This window comes from Armigeres subalbatus, chromosome 1 (genome assembly GCF_024139115.2).
Source record: "Armigeres subalbatus isolate Guangzhou_Male chromosome 1, GZ_Asu_2, whole genome shotgun sequence".
NCBI classification, from domain to species: Eukaryota; Metazoa; Arthropoda; class Insecta; order Diptera; family Culicidae; genus Armigeres; species Armigeres subalbatus.
The window spans coordinates 142896687-142917604 of record NC_085139.1 but is presented as its reverse complement, the minus strand read 5'-3'; the positions used below and the strand labels follow the sequence as shown (position 1 = coordinate 142917604).

The following is a 20918-nucleotide window of genomic DNA, read 5'->3' as shown; positions in this document are numbered from 1 at the left end:
TTTATTTTATTTAAAAAAAAAATTCTTTATAGTAGAAGACGTTCAACTAACTATATAAATGTTATTGAGCACGCTAAGTTGAAATGCAGATCCAGTGACAAAGCAGGACCATAAAAAGGAGGTTGAGTCAAACGAGAAGTTTGCGACGAAGATGTGCACTTCAGAGTCAATTATATATAGAGTTGCGCAAAGAGGATCTTCTTACACTTATTCTGAATGATCTTCTTGTTATTCTGTTTGCAACTTTCATTTTTGTTCAACCCTTAAAGTGACTTCACGGGAGTGTTCACTGCTAAAGCTACGATAACCAAGTCACCCACAGAGTGCAAACACGTGAGTTTCTTGTTTCTACTTTATTTGGGGTGTATGAAGTTTTTGAAGCTGTTTCTCGAACAAATCTAATACATTTCAATTCATGCGTTTTAATTCCCCATTAAAAAATCATTAGGCGATAATAATACTTCCGCCTTTACCAACAAGCATTTGTTTACTTTGCTCGATAGGTAGACGGTTTGACAGTTCAATAGGTAGATTTGGCTTCACTCTTGCGTAACTTCATATTCCGTGTATAGTAGAAAATCGAAAATTTGTTTTCAATAAAATGAAATATCTGCAGTTATCAGACGTCGCAACTCATTTCTGATTACTGCGCATGATAGTACATCTATGCGTGCATGATGCGCACTACTAATGAAATATTTCAAATTGTCGCGACTCGCGTCGCAGCGCGAGTGCTCAATCGCGCTGTCCGGTTTGGTGCCGGCCCGACAATATATGATAGACTCTGGTGCACTTGATCCACCGTTTGACAGGTGAAAGTGACAAGTATATTCATTTGCAAAGGGTCAACGTAAAGCGATACTACGGCATGACATCGAACAAAGACTTGTTTTCGCATATAAGAACATCAATCGTTTTCAAATGTTGTCATTATAAGGAGTGCCCTAAAGTGCGCAGAAAATATTGGTTAATTTCGTTAAGCCCGTTGGAAACAAATGGAATTATTGAAAATAGACACCGCTTTATATAGATTATGGATTTTAACGATATTTCTAATTCTGTTGAAGATTATTGCGCTGTGAAACCAAAAGAAACCTATCCTGCTATGAATGCTTTTTGTTGCCTAATGTGACTGACTATCTGAACTCAATATTTCAGCAATCTCTCAGATTTTTTTCAATTAAGTTGAAAAGCAGGCTTAGTTCTAGCTGGAATGTAGAGCCGCTGAAGAAGAACCTTTTTAACAGGAAATTCAAATGTTCTAGTGGTGGGCTAGCAACCACCTATCAATTTTGCTAGTGTTTGCCTCATCAAAGCCTGTCTGTTGGTCAAGCACTGCGATGTGACGATAAATTTGATTGAAAATTGTTTCAAGTTTAATATTTTTTCCAAAAATATGATAAAAATTACCATTTATTTTAATTTCGCCTCTCTTATAGGGCAAAATACTGGAATATTTTAAAAATTGTCAAGGATTCTTGCCCATGTATAAATTATATCCCCCTACTACGAAAACAAAGGATTATAGAGAAAAATTTATTTTTGTCTTCTGAAACAAACACGCGTACCTAATTTAAGAATTCAGCCAAAAAAAGCTTTTCTAATAATCGCATTTGCATTCCTTTCTAACCAAGAATTTTCGATTCATGTACCATCAATATTTGTTAAATATGAAATTAACATGCTTCAGCGGTTCAAGTAAACGAAATTATGGTACATGAATACATACTCTATTTAGAGTAAAAAATGCCTTGACTAAACTAGTAAACAAGACTTTCAAAAATATATCACAATTATTGTTTTATGTCAACAAAACGGTCTTTTATCATTCGATGTTATTTCCGATATGTTGTATCATGTTGAATCAAACGACAATAATAATTAAATTCGACGATGCTTTGATCAGAGTCTGCCGTTCCTGCATATATTAGGGTATTTGTTTGCGTTTCTTGAGTTTATAGTAGCAAAAAATAAAACAATCAAAACAACAATTTTATAAATTATTGCTCTAGTTTTCACAAACTTATCAAAATTTGCAGTTGTGCCTCACTCTAGTGGTCGTTACATAAACGGTAATACAATACCCTTTCATCTAAAAATGAGAACCAATTAATAAATTAATTACATAAACTGTTTCCTACACACTTGTCTAATGAGAAAATTATACAGACCCAGATGGAATTGGCTGTACAAAAAAGTCCAACAGATAATGCAAACGAATGGCTTAAAACAGTTTAGCTGTTCTACACTCACCGTTTACGGTCGTGGTCGGAAATTAAAATAGCCTACCGAACCAGCATATGGTACGCAATTTCTCACAATTTTCACCCTGGCGTTTATTCATCTCTCCTGCTTGCTGTTATCCATGGCGGCAATCGTAGTTGATTCTGTGATTGATGTTGCCGTTGATAAGGGTACATCTGGACTGCTAATACTTCCATCAGTTCCGCTCGCAACGTTACTACTCCCACTTTCCAGCATCATCTTCTTGCATACAGGGCTTTCGTCTTCCATTCCATTCGATGGCTGCAACTTACCGCTTCCTTCGTCGCTTTCATTACTGAGTTTATGTTTTAGATTATTTGTTTCGATACTGCTTGAACTACTTAATGGAACTTTCATACCGGTGTTATGAAGCATATTGCTGCTGTTGATATTTCCGCTGTTGCTGCTGTATTTATAGTTCAAATTATTGTTTATAATAGCAGCAACGGCGGCTGCAATACTGTTACTGCTACTGTTACAATTGATATTAGTACTATTATTACTACCATTGCTTTGAGGAACGATTCCATTGGCGTTTCCGGAAGAGGGGGTAAGCACCGTCGTTGCTGCGGTCGATGCCAAAGTGGCAACAGTAGTCATTGCACCAACAACTGCAGTGATCGTACGCACCGGTAACTGACAATTATTAGCAGTTTGTAGGTTACACAAAGAAGCAGCAGAACTAGATGAGTTTGGTGCAAGTATCGAATTGACTATCGTGGCTGTTGGCTGATGATGGTAGAGTTTGGCAGCGGCTGCCGCTGCAATTGGTGTGATCGAGGGGTTGGCTGGTGTTGCTAACAAATGGTGTGTTGTGGCTCCGAAAGGATGATGCTGGTGTAGTGTTGCCGGATGCTGCTGATGAGCCGCTAGGATAATCGTGTTATTCGTGTTGGTCCTTATTGGTGGTGCGGAAATTAAACTATTGTTTATATTCGCTGCGGCTACTGCCAAAGGATTTGCTGCTGCAGCTGCCGCAACTGCTGAATTGGTAATCAGATTGAAATGAGCGGTTGGTTGATGGCTGTTAGGCCCTGCTGATGCTGTAGTGACTCCTACTATTTTATTGACAATGCTGTTGTTGGGGCAGTTTTTCAATATATCTCATTGCGTCTGAAACTGTGGCATCGCCGCATACATCATAGGTTGTTGAGAAGAGGCAGCAGCTGCAGCTGCGGCGGCTGCTGCTGCTGCCCCATTGGTGGCGACTCCTGGAACGGTTTGCATTCCCCATCCAGCAGCAGCCATATTTGGCTGCATCATGCGGTATCCTGGAAAACAATACTTGTCAAACTAAATGATAAATAAAAATCTACATTACGTTACCGAACATACCAGCAGTTCCTGCCTGCTGTGGACTGGCGGCAGCATATGCATAAGGGTATGCCGCATACCCTTGTTGCATATACTGTGTTTGCATTTGAGGATATCCCTGTAAATGTAAAAAAAACAAGATCAAAGAGTTGTATGTGCGAAGACCTAATACTTATTAGACATACCACTGTTTTAGGATAAACAAAAAATAGATATACGGGAAACGGTTCGGCACTTCATCTCATAGCTCTTATTTCCATCCCATCAAAAACAAAGCAATAAAAAGAAATTTGGTTTGTTTCTTATTTTTGTGATTTCTTTCACCAGTGAGCACGCGTGTTAGCAAAAAGAAGCGACGTGATTGGTGCTGTATTTCTTTGTTTTGCGATGAGATGAATATATGTTCAGTGAGATCGAAAACGGAACAGTTCCCCTACTATTATGAAGTTAGTTGCTAACGAAATAAAACTTACCGGATACCAGTATCCCATTTGACCATAGGCAGCCGAGTAAGGATATTGAGCGGCTCCAGCAGCAGCCGCCTGAGATAGTTGTGGATTTCCACCATGCGTTTGTGCTGCGGCAGCAGCTGCGGCCGCGGCCGCCGCCGCTGCTGCATTCGACGATTGTAATGGGCTTCCTGCTATGCTATTGATACCAATGCCAACCATACCAGCAGCCGCTACTGCATTTATACCATTACTTGCCATTTCTCCTCCATTCTCCTTACCCCAGTAGCATTTCACAGCATAGCCTTGGATCTCACTATTATGAGTGCCTTCTATGGCTCTCGCTGCAGATTCCTTATTATTAAACTTGATAAATGCGTATCCTTTGTCTTTGAACACTCGAACGTCTTGGATTTGTCCAAATAATCCAAAATGCTTATGCATCAATGCATCAGTAATAATATTTGGAGGGAAACCACCACAGTACACTGTGGTATTCGTCGGTCCAGTATTATTGTATATTTCTTCGAAGCCGGGTGTCTTTCCACTTTTAATACCTGGAAGCAATGAGAAATAAAATATGAACTAAAATGTATGCCACAGGATTTTTTTAATTTTCAATTTTTTTAAATCAAAAATCAAGAGTTTTCTTCATCATATAAAGTATGTATTAATATAAATATAAAAACACTGATTAATCCATCAAGCGATAAGACTGCCGTTCTCGTGCAATATAGAAATAGTATTTTGACCTTAACTTTTAGTCTATAGTCCGAACTATAGATCCAATCTGTTAAAGAAAACTGCTTAAACAGTACATATAAAAAAAAAGTTTTGTTCTGACAATAACTTTTGGGCATGCAGTTCGATTCGGTTTATCTTCTATATAATAAAAATGAGTTGAGATTTCCTTCCTGACGATTCAACTCGCGAACGGGTTGACCGATTTAAGATTTTTTTCCTGATTCGTTTTGGGATCCGCAAGGTTTGTATATACAAAAAAAAATGTGAATTTAACGGGGAAATTTGAGTAATCATTAGAATTCCATTTTGGGTCAGTTGTGGAGGAAAACAAAACAAACGCACGGAAATTGATCTAGAGTGCGGTGCTGAAAATAGTTTATTGTGACATTTGTTACACCCGGGCAAAGCTGGTTTTTTTCGCTAGTTTTAAATAGAAAATAATCACTCTAAAAAATCATCACGTCATATGCACGTGAAAAATCAGGTAACTGATCTAACGACGATTGTTTTGTGACGTTAGTAATGTTCACCTGAAATTCACGTGACTTTCATTAAAAATCTTGATTAATATAATACGTAAACAATTTAAGTGAAATTGTGTTAGTGTGATTGCAGCTTCGGCATTTACGAAAAACCCACATACCTGCATCGTAAACAATCTTCAAGTCAGATTTAAATGAAAACAAATATTGTTCTTACTGCCATTCCTTTCACACAAAAGTGACTTGACATTCACGTTCTAGTTCACGCTGGGTTCGATTCCCGGTGCCTGTCTAGGCAATTTTTGTCTCGACTTCCCTGGGCATAAGGTATCATCGTGTTAGCCTCATGATACGAATGCAAAAATGGTAACTTGGCTTAGAAACCTCGCAGTTAATAACTGTGGAAGTGCTTAATGATCACTAAACTGCGAGGCGGCAATGTCCCAGTGGGGGATGTAATGCCAATGAAGAAGAAGATACTGGTTCTTGGCTTGACGATCCCTCCCCAAGCCATCTGCGAGTTGTGGGGCTTGCCTAGGATGTGTTGGGGTTTGACAGTGGGCCCTGTTAAATTCCTATAAAAAGCTGCATGTATCCGCAAGTAGGCCCACCAAAGCGACCGTGTGCCGCTCAAAGCGCACAGGCCCTGGTGTTAGGTGGGACGCTAAACAGCCCTGACACGACGGCCCTCCGACGAGACAGGAGGTTTGCGCAAGCCCAATAAGCCGCCTGGAAAACCAATAATTACGAACAATATAAGAGATAATACGACTCGATATAATCGGCAAAGACTTAGGCGACGAATAAAGGTTTCGCAGGTTGCGACAGGATAATCTACGATGAATTACATCCCCGCAACTTCGACGTCGTGGCGCTGCAGGAAATTTGCTAGACAGGACAGAAAATGTGGAAAAGCGGTCATCGAGCGGCTACCTTCTACCAAAGCTGTGGCACCACCAACAAGCTGGGAACCGGCTTCATAGTGCTGGAAAAGATGCGCCATCGTGTGATTGGGTGGCAGCCAATCAACGCAAGGATGTGCAAGCTGAGGATTAAAGGCCGTTTCTTCAACTATAGCATCATCAACGTGCACTGCCCACACGAAGGGAGACCCGACGACGAGAAAGAAGCGTTCTACGCACAGCTGGAGCAGACATACGATGGATACCCACTGCGGGACGTCATGAACGCACAGGTAGGAAGGGAGGAAATGTATAGACCTGCACACCGTATCGGATAGTCTGCACACCGTATCGAATGACAACGGCCGATGATGCATAAACTTTGCAACCTCCAGTGGAATGGTTGTCCAAAGCACTTTCTTGTCCCTCAAGAATATCCGCAAGGACACATGGAGATCATCTATCCAAGAAACGGTAAACCAAATCGACCACGATCTAATCGACGGTAAATTCTTCTCCGACATCACGAACGTCCGCACTTACCGCAGTGCGAACATTGAATCCGACCACTACCTCGTTGCAGTATGCCTGCTCTCGACGGTGTACAACACGCGTCGAAGTCGGACGCCGCGGCTTAATATTGGGCGGAAGAGCAGCTAGGCGCAGCGTCTCTTGAAGATGGCTGGAGAGATATTCGATCCGCCATTGGTAGCACCCCAACCGCTGCACTTGGCACGGTGCCCCCGGATCAGAGAAACGACTGGTATGACGGCGAATGTGAGCAGTTAGTAGAAGAGAAGAATGCAGCATGGGCGAGATTGCTGCAACACTGCACGAGGGCGAACGAGGCACGATACAACTCGATCTTTCGAAAGAAAAAGCGCCAGCAGGAAGATCGATACCGTGAAGAGACGGAGCAACTGTATTGCGCTAATAACATACGAAAGTTCTATGAGAAGTTAAACCGTTCACGTAAGGGCCACGTGCCAAAGCCTGATATGTGCAAGGACATAAACGGGAACCTTCTTATGAACGAGCGTGAGGTGATCCAAAGGTGACGGCAGCTCTACAAAGAACACCTGAATGGCGATGTGGCAGACGAAGATGGCGGTATGCCAATGGACCTGGGAGAACGCGCGCAGAACATAATTTTACCGGCTCCGGATCTCCAGGAAATACAGGAGGAGATTGGCCGGCTGAAAAACAACAAAGCCGCTGGGGTTGACCAACTACCTGAAGAGCTATTTAAACACGGTGGTGAGACACTGGGTCATTACCAAGATTTGGGAGGAGGAAGTTTTGCCGCAGGAGTGGATGGAAGGTGTCGTGTGTCCCATCTACAAAAAGCGCGATAAGCTGGATTGTAGCTACTACCGCGCAATCACATTGCTGAACGCCGCCTACAAGGTACTCTCCAAAATTTTATGCCGTCGACTAGCACCAATTGCAAGGGAGTTCGTGGGGCAGTACCAGGCGGGTTTTATGGGCGAACGCTCCACCTTGTGTACTTGAGCTCACTGGTGACTGCCGAATATGATACCAGCAGAGAAATTCGGAGACGCATAGTGGCTGGAAATCGTACGTACTTTGGACTCCGCAAGACGCTCCGATGATGACTTGCGGACCCTCCGTAGACTGCGTAGTTGGCAACGTGTAGCCATGGACCGAGCCGAATGGAGAATACTCTTATATACCGCACAGGCCACTTCGGCCTTAGTCTGAATAAATAATAATAATAATACAGGTTCTCGACTCGGCCGTGTAAAAAAAATCCCATACAAAATTTTTGCAAAGTTGCTCAATTTTGCATGATTTGTCGAGAAATCATAAAACTTTTTTTACACGGATTTTCAAATTTTGAACTGAAACTTTTTTTACACGGAACGCATCCCCCGTGTAAAAAAAGAATCGGGTGTATTCTAAAAATACGCTGAACACATAACATCTAGAAGAAGCTTTCACGACTTTAAGTTATACATGGTGCAGATGATTTTATTATTTTTTTAAAAAGGAGTAAATAATTTTGAAATTGATATTGAGCGTTGAACAATAATTGTCATGTGTGATAGTGTCACAATAATTCTGAAACTTTGAAGATTTGCTAACATTAAATGCTAAAATCCTTTCTGGGCTTACTTTAGGCAGATTTTTTATTGTATTTTGTCATCTGGAAATTACGTTCCTTCATAAATTCCTTGAAAATCATCAAGGTGTTATCTCTGAAATCTATCAAGAAATTCCAACGAAAAGTCCTCCAGATTTTGTTTGTAAATACTTCAAGGAATTTTGTTGTTAAATCATTCAGAAATTCTTTCAGGTATTTCATTAGGAATTCTTTCAAAATTTTTTTCAGGAATTTCAGCTTTAGCTTGAGCTTAATTAACTGTTCGTAGTTACTACTCCATTATGACCAGATCAGCTGTTCTTGCACAGGGAACCAACAGATGTTTGCTTGGGACTAGCACACATCTTCAATGTACAAGTACTGGTGATCTTTTTTGTAAGGTCATACTGGCGCCTGCCACGCCAGAATGCAAGTCAATGTAGGGAAGGGGGAGGAAATGTTGATGCAATCACTCGCCCACTGCAAGCCGAATATACCTCTGCACTTGCCACGAGTTCATGCAGAATTTGTTTGATTTTTTGGTTAGGTTCGATAGGTAAAGGTCCGTCTTGGTTAACGAGCTACCAATGTGATAGATAGGAGAAAGCAACTGATGGATTTTCTAATTGGATGTAGGAAACGAGCATTTTTTTAAAGTTCATTTCCAATACTAGCAGATTACTGCTAGAATACTCAAGTTGAAGGTGTAAAATAGTAATAGTATGTTATTTACTAATAGAAAATTCAGGAAAGAAAGGGGGTGATAAAAGTAAAAATAGCGCCACTTCCAGTAAGTACATAGATTTACAAACATTTCAAATGACGCAATCAAGACCAGTTTAGACCAAATAACGGACAAAAATCGACAGTATTTCCTCCCTGAGGAAGAAACAATCCCCGTGCCCGTCGTGTAGCCGTTTATTACTGAAATTTAAGAAAATTATTGAGCTCTTTTAGTGGAATGTCTTCACCTGTCATAACACGAGTTTAATACTGTTCCATCTAATTCCACCATGTTGTAATCAATTTCTGATTTTTTTTTTGAGGGAATGCTTAATGTATTTCCCCGAAGGATTTGAGTCGTAAGAAATTTGGAAATAATTTAAAAAAAATAGTAGTGTTTTCTAATACATCCAAAGAAATTCATGAAATAATTTTTCAGGAATTCCTGAAGGAATTTCCGATGCAATTCTTAAAAGAAAATACTAAAAGAACATCTAGAGGTAAAACTTCCAAATGAATTTCTGAAAGAATTCTCGGTAGATTTTATAAATGAACCGCTAAAGGAAATTTCTAAATTACTTCTAAATGAATTTCCTGGAAGAGTTTCCGAAAAAAATCCTGTAAGTGTTCTAAAAAGAGTTTCTAGAGGCTTGCTCAAAACATATTTGACGGAGGATTTTTGACGAGCTCTGTGGTCTAGTGGCTACTGATTCCGCACCTGTCGAGGTCGTGGGTTCAATTCCAGGCTCGTCCCTTTCCTACTTTCTATTTCTATCCTACACACTTAATTTTTTTTACCTGGATCTCAGCAAAATGTTGAACTTTCACCGAGAATCGCATAGCCGTGCCCCAGCAAACATGTTTTTTGTCGAGATTTCTGTCAAATTGCTGATAATCAGCAAATAATTTGCCGAAAATCAGCTATCAAACGCTATTTTTGCCGGAATATCAGTTTTTTATTTTGCTGGCGCACGGCTGTGCGGATTTTTGCCGAGCTGTAGCAATAAAAACTGAGTGTGTAGTTCTTTCTGTGTTTCACGTTCTACCAAAACGATTCCTAATGTTATAACCTTCTACAGACTAACAATTCCAAAACCTCACGTGGCACCTATGACAGGCCTTAGAGTTCTTGGCATCTTTCTTAGGTGGGTGTCCAAATAACCATCCTTCCCCTTCCTCAACATTCGCAAGGACGTGACCAGGACAAATCTCGACTATCGGAGAGTGCATTCCTCCCATCTAAGAGATAGTGATTAGTTCCAAATCAATATATGAGGATGAAAATGATGCTACTCTCATACAGTCTTGGCTTGTACCACCTACGAATTGGTGCGAATTCCTCAAGTGATTTTCAAAAGATTCCCCAAACAGTTTCATTCCACTCCATAGAAATTCCTAAATACAAGAAGCCCTCCGGGAATTCTTTCAGGAATTTCTTGGAATATTCATCCAGAAATCTTGGCGTATATATTCAAATAACCCCACCGCAACATGTCGCAATAATCTATTAGGGTAACGGTACCAATAGTGGAGGTATTAGTAGATCCACAAAAGAAAATATTTTTAAAAAATTGATAATTATGGGAAATTTACTGCTTAATATCTTAGTCAATAGATAAACTAATAAATTTGCTAACAACAATGAGATAGATGGCATTTAACATCAACAATTACCGAATATTGCCTGCACCACTATGGGTACACTGTTCCATTAGTGGCAGTAAAAAATAATTTTGGTTCCTATAGTGGTGCTATCCATTGGTTTCTTATGAAACTCGCCACTATTGGTACAGTTGCACCACTATAGGTGCAAGAGAGTCAATTTTGTTAAACAAAATCATTGTTTTCAATAGTTTTTCAAGCGAAATCTTAAAATAAGTTGTATTTAACAGGATATTTAAAGCACGACGCATCAACTAATATCATTGTAGTGACACAAATCTGAATTTATCATAAAACTTTTTTTTCCAAACCCAGTCTCTATGAGGCAATATGGACATACCTGCACAGGGCAAGATATTAGGCACTAATTTGCAAACAATCTTAAATTTCAGTTGCCAAATACAAAGAATATTATTATCTAGGTAGGGGAAAGTGGGGTAAGATGGCCATATGGGGCAAGACAGCCAACGTTAATTATGCCTCAAGTGAGCATTATATTCACATTATTATTACAAGGGATGGTTCACAATAATGTAAAATGGTTATACAACTGAAAAATGGACTTTGACAACCTCACTTGTTCTTGTAATATTGATTTGATGATGGTTTAGTTGAAATTGAAATTTCTATTTTTTTATACTAGAATTTTCTAGTTACATAATTTAACAATTGAAAACTAAACTACTCATTTTTCAGGACAAATTGATATTTACCGAAGCTTCTATATAACTATAGCCTACATACAATAATAATTTGAGGAGATTAACAGTAATTAGGTTTGATAGGATATAAATCTTTGGATATACGTCGGCTTGGGGCGGTATTGCCAACTGTATAGGAACAAGGTCATCTCCAGGATTAAGAGTCGCCTAACCCTTAAATGCATTTAAAAAATGATCAAAATAGTTTCTGCGTGAATCAGAGATGATATAAAACGAAGGATATGGTTTTAACAGTAGAAATTAGTTTTAGGCAAATTCTGATATTGTCGTAGTACCAGTGGTCAAGAAATCAACATGAAATACGACATTTTTAAACGAAGCATTATTTGAACACAATCCATAGAAGTGCAAGAAATGTATCCCCTATTCTAAATCAATTTAGCACACTTTTGATATAGTTTTTGGCCCGTGCTCGTCTTGCCCCGAAGGGGGTGGCCATATTGCCCCATATGGTAAATATAGGCATCATAAAAACAGCTTTTTTAAAACCAGTTTATAAGATAGGTACTGAAACGTTATTAATCCTAGTTTATTGATACTTAAGACGGATCACTATAAAGGTGTTTCATGGACAAATCAGCAGAATTTGAAGGAGTCTCACTATTTTACAAGGGTTACCGCTTAGGATGTTTTTATGAATAATTCTGAATATTTCAAAATCATCCACTGTAAAAAAACGGGTCTACTACGAAAGGCCGAATCACAAAAGGCCGAATCACGAATGGCCGAAAGCAAAAACGGCCGAATGCACAAAAGGCCGAAATCACATAAGGCCGAATCACAACAGGCCGAAACCACAAAAGGCCGAATGAAATCAACAGAGCGCGCGCTCGCTCCGGTCCACTTTGTTGGTCTGCCGATTTAATTCAACTTTTTTTATTCAAATACCTACTTAATATAATTTAGAATATTCGGATTATTTTGTGATTTCTCAGTGAAGTCTTGTGAAGTCAGTTTCTCTTAAATTGGAAGAAAATGAAATGCATTTAGGAACACCGCGTTACCGTAAGTTATGCAGCTTTTAGTTAAAAGCATAATAATTTGAAATTTCGATTTTGTTTAGCTTCTGATGTCGCAATTAGATCATGAGTAGTGCGCATCATTAGCACAACCATGCGTCATGAAGCGCACAACTCCTACATTGATGCAAATCGGCAATTCGATTCTGTGAGCCATGAATCCGGTGGAAGTTAACTTGGGCTCTTGCATTAGATTTAGGAATTTTGACCTTTCCCAATACTACTGATAATGATTACTACATCACCAAAGGAAGAAAACGGAGAGCTCTTGGATTACTCCGTTACTTTAAAGTGCTAATATTTATACGTATACAGTGTTATGTTCATCCTTTCATTACTGCAATGAAGATTGATCTATTATGGAATATAATAAGGATTCAAATTGACTCTGTAAACACCGTCATACAACTTCTTTCAATTGAAAGATTGAGCTTCGACGTTGAACTGACGTTAAATACCTCAACTGAATAAGATTGATTAGATCGCTGCTAGTAGTTGCAAAACACGTGGACAAGTTTTTCTTAATGGGGCAGCATAATAAAAGTAAACGTAAATTTGTGAGTATTCTTGGTTGAAAGATTGAAACTTTTGTAATGATTCGGCCTTTTGTGTTATTCGGCCTTTTGTGGTTCGGCCTTTTGGGTTTTCGGCCTTTTGTGGTATGCTAGAACATTTTCGGTCTTTTGTGATTCGGCCTTCTGTGGCTCGGCCTTTTGTGATTCGGCCTTCTGTACTGATTCCAAAAAAAAAACGACGACATTAAAAAATAATGTATAAATCAGATGAACAAAAATCGAGTTTAAGGCAGTTTCAAACCGATGGAAAATTTGTTCGAATTTCGGTCCTCACGTACTTAAAGGCTAATTTACAGATTTTCGCTTCCATATGTTTGCGAGGGATCTATGATATTTCGATGTAGAAAATTAGAACTTCGACCCGATTTAAAATGCAATCCGGCGAAAATTTCCGAAAGTCCAAGCTGTAAATCAACCAAAAATTAGCCAGTATATTGTTTTTATTGTATAAATCCCGCCTTTTTGGAAGCAATGAAAAAGATTCCCGAGGTGTGAGACTACTTTTAGGGTCATTCAAATCAATTCCGATCAAAAAGGACTATGCATTGATTAGATTTGACATTTATTCACATGCACCAACCATATTTATGGAAGTCATTAAAATTACATTACATTACGATTTTCAACAACCCTCTCCCCTTCATTACGCTTTTTGTATTAGTTCTCTGAAACAATGTTTGGATCGTCACACTTCTTGAAACCCCTACCTTTTCCCCCTAAAAGCGTGACGTACATTATGGATGGCCCATAATAGGAAAAATATCAACACTTACCTTTGATATTCTCACGCGGTGCCGGCGGTTTTCTGGTGGACCAATTGGTGCGGATACTTCGCGAACCTAACCATTGTCCGTTCATCATCTGTATTGCATTTTCTGCTTCCGCCTTCTTGACAAACGACACAAACGCGTAACCCCTAGATTTGAGGGTTTGTGGATCCCGAACGATTCGGCAATTCGAAATCTCTCCAAACGGAGCAAATGCCTCTCGTAAAGTTTCTGTTTCGATTTCTGGGCTTAAATCGCCAACAAAAATATGATGATGCTGACTGGTATCCGTTTTGGGCTGATTTCCAGGACTGGTGGCCCAGTTTACTTTGATTTCTTTTTTAAGAAATAATCGCTTATTCATCGCAGCAAGCGCAGTCTGGGCTGATTGATGGTTAGTATATTCGATAAATGCATACGGATCACTGCTTGCTTCTCGTATGATTTTGCAACTTTTAACTGCTCCCATCTGACCGAACAATGCGCATAATAAATCCTCCGTCACGGATTGATCCAGATTACCCACATAAAGGGTCTTTGGGTAAGCTTCTTCCGTCATTTTGTCTGCTGGGTATATTGCTCTGATTGCAATTGCCAAAAATATCTGCTTGTATTTGTTTGCCTCTAGTTACTTACACGTTAACCGTGGCTGCTAGGATCTGTTTTCCGTTCTTTGATGTTTTAAGATTTTGCAATGATCGAAATACTCCTTTCGATTCGGCCAGAAGATCGTCGTTGTGTTTTACACACTTTAAGAGCAAGCACCTAAAACGTAGTAGGCTAATTAGATACAGCAGGATGAATAAAAACTTGTTTCACTCGAGATCCACTCCTTTTATTCAAGACAGTCACACTAAATTGTTTTCATATCAATTTTTCGTTTCCCACGAGCACTCAAATTTCAGTGTTCACTATGCTTACTTATGTCTAATCCTAGCGGCACACGAATCTTGTAGATAGTACAAACAAATGGTAACAAATCGGCAATATTTAACTTTACTTTATTTTGAGTAAATCTTTCATTTGTCTCGATCTCAGAGCTGCATTCGTTGCCAAAGGTACAAAGGTCAGTGCTGCCAGTAATCCTAAATTTTTAAATATATTTTATAAACTTCATCACGTGGTCAAATTAAATTGAATAACTCGTCTTATGACAGGTTGAAATTGCTCATAAGTGTTTTTATTTTGCTTCCAGACTGATAGCTTCTTTAACTTCCAATATGTTTCAATCGACTCGAAGTAGCTTGAATGGATGATATCGACAAACCAACTCGAAGTAAATTGGAATAAATTAATGGAAAAACTCACTTGAAAGCGGTAGAAATCTACCTGGAGGACTATTGCCGATCCAATTGAAAGTTGGTATTATCAATTCAGTAGAAAAGTGAATTAGCCGCCAGCGAAGTTGGATTTTTTTCACAAACCATACGGAAGTGGTGCGCTGTATAGCGCATCACCGAATGAAAACAGCGCACCACTTCCGAAGCTAGGTTTAGCGTACGGATTGTGAGAAAAATCCAACTTCGCTAATCGTACACTGACCTAAATTCAATCATATAAGCAAACATAAATTTTAGCTATAACGTTTTCCTTATAATGTCAATATGTATGAATTAACATGGCATATAAGTAAACACACGTTATCTTTATTTGATCCATAACCTTCATGTGGATTCTTCTATAATAGCGAGTGGTTATTACGTCACACATGAAATACATTTGTTATTAATGTACACTGCAAAAAAATCCACACATTTTTATTGGCAAAAATCTATGATTTTAACTTTTTATGTTTATTAGTGCACACATAACCACTTTCCACGCGAAGTGCAAATATAATCTATAATCAAATAATTATTATTGTCTTATTAGAGAGACTTGCAACTCTTGGCGGACTCGTTTCTGGTGTGGCCTCTAATATGCAAAATTGCAAAAAATATGTGCGCGACGCACATATTCAATAAGAATATAACCACTGTACCATATAGTTACTTTTCTGGGCACATCTCACTCTGGTATTGCAGTGAACTCTTATTTATGTGCCTTCCAGTCTACGAGCTATATCACTTGATATAAAGTAGCTTGACATCAAAGCTCAAATATCTTATTTTCACTGCAAATTTACTCGCTGTCCCAACCCACCGAACAACGTACGGATACAATAATCCCTTTAGCTCTTGCCTTAGAGCTATTAATAATGTTTGTAATTTGTTTAATTTTAATGTGTCCAAGTATTGTTTGTTTCAAATCTAGAATAAGGAACATAGAATAAGAGTAGTCTGTACGATCCAATCGAAGACGAATAAACAATTAAGGGTCTGTCTCATTTGAAGAATTAAACTCAAAAGTGACAGTTCGAAAATTTAGCAAATTACCCGGTCATAAAAATGGCTGGTGCTATTCCAATAAGACATCGATGCAAAATGATTCGATATCTGTCAAAAGTAATCATGCTCTGCGAGCAGGGTTATTCGATAATTATTGAAATGTCACTGTTAAGTTTAATTTCAGTTTAATTCTCCAAATGAGACAGACCCTAATAATGCATATGACATCTCATGTGAAGATCCCCTATACCGAGTAGCTATATCACCCAACCTGAACGTAGTCTTACTCGGTATTAAAGGACCGAACAAGAGAAAATATTAAGTTAATTGTAACCTTATCTGTAATGATTTTCAATGTTTATTGTTCTACTATTGCAAGATAAAACCAATGTTACAACATGTTAACAGGTTTTTTTTATTTTGAAATTTAACTGAAATAAACAATTTTTTTGTTTTCATTGAAGTCATCGATAATTAGCTTTTAGTCAAGTTTGAAATAACGATAATTATGCTAGACAGGGCAAGTAAATTGATTAACACATAGTTGCATTTAATTGCTCTAAAGATAGGTACCATTAAAAGCTCATCGATTTGAAAAAAAATACTCATATATGCATGTTGATAAATTTGGAACAAAACAAATAAGTTTGCCACAAAGTTATTGCAAACAAAAAGTATCTATAAGACTATTTAATCCTAACATGTTTCTGAGCAGAGTTATACCTACTCAACCAAAAGAAGATAAACGGAAAGACAAGACAAAATTAATACTTTTGCTGTATCAAATAATCTAGCACAATAATAATAAAAATAGCCAATGAAGAGAATTCTCTTTACTTGGCCAGAGATAAATCAATTACTAAGTACGTTGAAATAACTATTTAGAGAAAAATGGCAGCACTGTCCATAAGCATTTTTACTTCGCCGGGGAAAGTTCCTCTTGGTCATGTTTAATTACTAACACTGGCATAGTTTCCCAATTGACACACTTACACTAATAACCAACCAACAAATACAAGCACAAAGTTTCGTTCGCCGCCGATAATTTCGCGAGCATTGGTCGTCGTCGATGAAGCGAAAAGAAAAACAATTTATTCAAAGGATTCACGCAAATCCGAGTACCGAACTTCCGATTTTTTGTATCCACTGACTGCGTCCGTTAACCGCGTAGCTCGAAGCCAATTTTAAGGCCTTCACAGGCCTGATTTTGCTTTTTTTACCTTGAAACTGTTCAGTTACTTTAGTCCGCTTTTGTCTTTACACCGTCGTCTGGCTGCTGTTTGACGGTCTCGTCTCCCTGATGATCGATCATCGATCACTCATCTCGGGTAGTCGACGAACATTATTTTTCGAAATTGTAAATGTTGGCATTCTGTACTATCAAGGTTTTTATAAAATATGTGAATAGACCTTTTCACGAGACGTTCAAAATCAGCTGATTTTGTCAGACTATTGACATCACTGACATCTGGCTGTCAGAGCATCATAAATGGAACTGAACTTGTTTGCAACCGCTGAACAGGTCTCGCCAGTCCGAAGCTGTCACTTTCATAGAAGAACTGTCAATAGGCCTTTTGCATGTGACACCGCCGAGATTGAACTTGTTTACAAATTGCTGAACATGCCGCGAAAATCCGAAGCTATCACTTTCATAGAATAACTACACTGCCAAAAATATCTATAAGAAATATATGTGTCGCCGTTATCCAGCTTTCCACGCTCGGTAAAGGCTGGTTTACAGTTCGGAAAACGTGTCCCGGGATTTGGTCTCCCATGTAATTTAAATGGGAGCGGGATTTGCGTTTCCCGTGACAGGAGCAGAAGTCTACACGAAAAAATATTTTCCTGAAGTGTAAACCCAATCGCGGGAAAAGTGTACGGTTAAAAATCCCATGTGTAGAGATGCAAATCCCGCGGGGAAACAATTCCGTTTGAATTGATTCCGCACGGGAAATGTGTAATCTATGACGGAAATTTATTATGGGAAGAATTTAGTGAAGTGGATAGTGAAAAGTGAGAAGTGTGAAGAGAAAACTAAGGAATGATAAGCGAGAAATGAAAAAATGAGTAAGCAACGAGCAGTGAGAATAAGAAGTAAGAAGTGTACAATTAGAAGTGAGAGTTGAGTAGTGAGAAATGAGTAGTGAGAATGAGGCGCGAGAAGTGAAGAGTATGAAGTGAGTTATGAAGAGTGAGAAAAGAAAAGTGACTAATGAGAAGTGAGAAGTGAAGAATGATAAGTGAAAAAATGAGTTGTGAGAAGTGAAATGAATAGTGAGATGTGGGAATTGAGAATGAGAAGTAAGAAGAGTAAAGTGAGAAATGAGTACTAAGAAGTGAGGAGTGAAAAGTGAGCAGTGATAATTGAGAAATAGTGCATAGAGAGACTCACTCTAACTCATTCTCACTCCCTTGCTCTTAATCATTCTCACTCACTAGCTCTAACTCATTTTCACTCACTCGCCCTAACTCATTCTCACTCACTCGCTCTAACTCATTCTCACTCACTTTCTCTCACTCATTCACTCTCTCATTCACTCACTCAATCTCATTCATACACATTCTCACTCACTCGCTCTAACTCATTCTCACTCACTCGCTCTTAATCATTCTCACTCACTAGCTCTAACTCATTTTCACTCACTCGCCCTAACTCATTCTCATTCTATCACTCTCTTTCACTCACTCAATCTCATTCATACACATTCTCACTCACTCGCTCTAACTCATTCTCACTCACTCGCTCTTAATCATTCTCACTCACTAGCTCTAACTCATTTTCACTCACTCGCCCTAACTCATTCTCACTCACTCGCTCTAACTCATTCTCACTCACTTTCTCTCACTCATTCACTCTCTCATTCACTCACTCAATCTCATTCATACACACACATTCTCACTCACTCGCTCAATCTCACTCACTCACTCACATTCACTAAATCACTTATTCACTCTCACTCAATCTTTCACTAACTCTTTCTCACTCACACACTCTCTCTCATTCACGTACTTTCACACATTCATTCTCACTGACTCACTCAACCTCACACACTCATTCTCACTCACTCACTTTCACTCAATCACTCGTTCACTCACTCACTCACTTTGACTTACCCACTCTCACTTACTCATTTTCACTCACTCGCTCACTAATTTCCTCTTTATCTCCCACTCAATCGCTCTCTCTCTCTCACTCATTTTCTCCCTTTCTCCCGCTATATCTCCCTCTTCTCGTTATTGTCGCTCTTTTTAAACTCTCAGCTCTTCGCGGTGGTAACGCGCAAGCAAAGATTGCGCAGCAGCGCGCCCATAAGCTTTTCCACAGGGTGCGAGTCTGCGCTATTAGATTTAACAAGCCGCCGAATGGGGTTGCCATAGCTGAATAGCCGCCGTGTGTAAAGTAAATGGGCGCGCTCCGTCGCGATGCAACGGAGGCTGATTGAGATGATCACGGTCCGAGTGTTTTTCATGGGATGCATAATATCTTTCCACCTCTTGTATAAAGAAATCCGAACCAAAACCCCGAAGTGTAAACTCAAGCGCGGGTGAGGATACGCAGATTCTCAAATCCTGAAACAAAATCCTGAAGTGTAAACCCAATCACGGAAAATGTTTTGACAGTGGAGACTTATTGGCGGAAAATTTTCCCTGACAAAACCCGGAGCAAAATCCCGTGAGAAATCCCGCGGACACGTTTTCCGAACTGTAAACCAGCCTTAATGGCGGCTTGTCGCTGTGTAAAAATCAATCGGTCACTGTGGTCACTGTACTGTTTGACACTATGCCCAACTGTTTAAATTTATTTTCTCGTTTTTCAATAACTTTGAGGTAAGTAACGAAATAGTTAGAGAATCCTGTAAAACTGATTTGTTTATTTACAGTTTACAGTAAGCAGTGAATCTGAAACGTTATTGACCTATTAACAGCAATTAATCGCAAGAAAGAGCATCTTATTTCAACATCTCGACGGTTTCAACGGATTTCAACATCTCGACGAATTATTATTCGGTCCGTAAATGTGGGGTACCAAGTCGTGCTATTTATTGTTCATGTTGATGTTGAAACCAACGGTCATGAGGAAGCATTTCGCTGCAAAAGTATATCCCTTAGCACCAGGTTGTATGAAAAATGTATGGCCGATTAATACCCAGTCTAGCAACTATACCGTGCTGCTAAATCTAAAAAGTGCAGTAGAAGTAGAACCAGACGAGGAACCAGATACGAGTGAATGGAAAGGCAGGATGTGGTATTTAAGGAGGATTCATCTGCTGAGTAGGAGTTGAAGAACTGAGATGGGCGTGTAACAGGAAGGGGAACTACAGCGAAATAAGGACCGAAACTTGTGTGTTCTGTCTTGGTGAGTGTTATGATTGTGCCTTATTTCTATTTCGATATGTATCTACTTTATCCTTGTTCACAACAGATTCTGGAAAATTGCTGTTTCATCGCCTGCCAAAACCGATTATGAGTGGAAAAATCAGAAGGGTTATGTACAAGACACAACCGCCCAACGTAAACTACGTAAGACAGTTTTGTTAATTGAGGATTGTAGTGCCATCATGCATGAATATTTTGAGAAAATTCATTTGATTACTTATGTCACTGATTTCGAACAAAACTAGCGTATCTTAAGATATGAAAATTGTTGGATACAATTGTTTAAAAAATTTACTATGAAAACCCAAATTTAGTCCTCAGAGGTAATGATGCCTTTCTTGGATCCGAATTGCCTACATTTGGGTTTTGAAGCATTTGATGAAATATTTCAATAGAAGAAGCCCTAGGGAAGCATTCTCTTTTCCGTTTGCAACATTTATTATTCAGAAACATTCCAATCATAGGCATATCTTGTTTTCCGGCATT

The 20918-nt window shown here is 39.0% G+C and overlaps 1 protein-coding gene and 1 long non-coding RNA gene across 6 annotated transcripts; one reads left to right on the top strand and one right to left on the bottom strand.

Moving 5' to 3' along the window:
* Positions 1–1522: 1522 nt before the first annotated feature.
* On the bottom strand, positions 1523–17420 carry LOC134205201 (nucleolysin TIAR). 5 transcript variants are annotated; one of them, XM_062680241.1, is made up of 6 exons: positions 17049–17355; positions 14365–14493; positions 13735–14292; positions 4053–4585; positions 3592–3697; positions 1523–3536 (listed from the first exon to the last, which is right to left on the bottom strand). In XM_062680241.1, exons 3-6 carry the CDS (start codon positions 14285–14287, stop codon positions 3370–3372), a joined length of 1359 nt encoding a protein of 452 aa, XP_062536225.1. In that variant the 5' UTR covers positions 14288–14292; positions 14365–14493; positions 17049–17355; the 3' UTR covers positions 1523–3369. The 5 variants fall into 5 exon arrangements, with proteins under 5 accessions (XP_062536225.1, XP_062536223.1, XP_062536226.1 ...); XM_062680239.1 differs by having other exon boundaries at positions 13735–14493; positions 17276–17420; XM_062680242.1 differs by having other exon boundaries at positions 3601–3697; positions 13735–14493.
* A 2145-nt stretch (positions 17421–19565) lies between these two features.
* LOC134206990 (uncharacterized) lies at positions 19566–20533 on the top strand. Its single transcript, XR_009978337.1, has 3 exons — positions 19566–19883; positions 19937–20412; positions 20479–20533. It is a non-coding gene; the product is annotated as an uncharacterized LOC134206990 (long non-coding RNA).
* The last annotated feature ends 385 nt before the right edge of the window (positions 20534–20918 follow it).

Bases quoted from the DNA above. Each gene is read 5' to 3' on its own strand.
- LOC134205201 (XM_062680239.1), bottom strand. From the start codon at position 14,287: ATGACGGAAGAAGCTTACCCAAAGACCCTTTATGTGGGTAATCTGGAT. The intron at 3,698-4,052 runs GTAAGTTTTATT...TTACATTTACAG, and splicing joins AAATGGGATACTGGTATCCG to GGATATCCTCAAATGCAAAC. The intron at 3,537-3,591 runs GTAACGTAATGT...ATTGTTTTCCAG, and splicing joins AGGAACTGCTGGTATGTTCG to GATACCGCATGATGCAGCCA.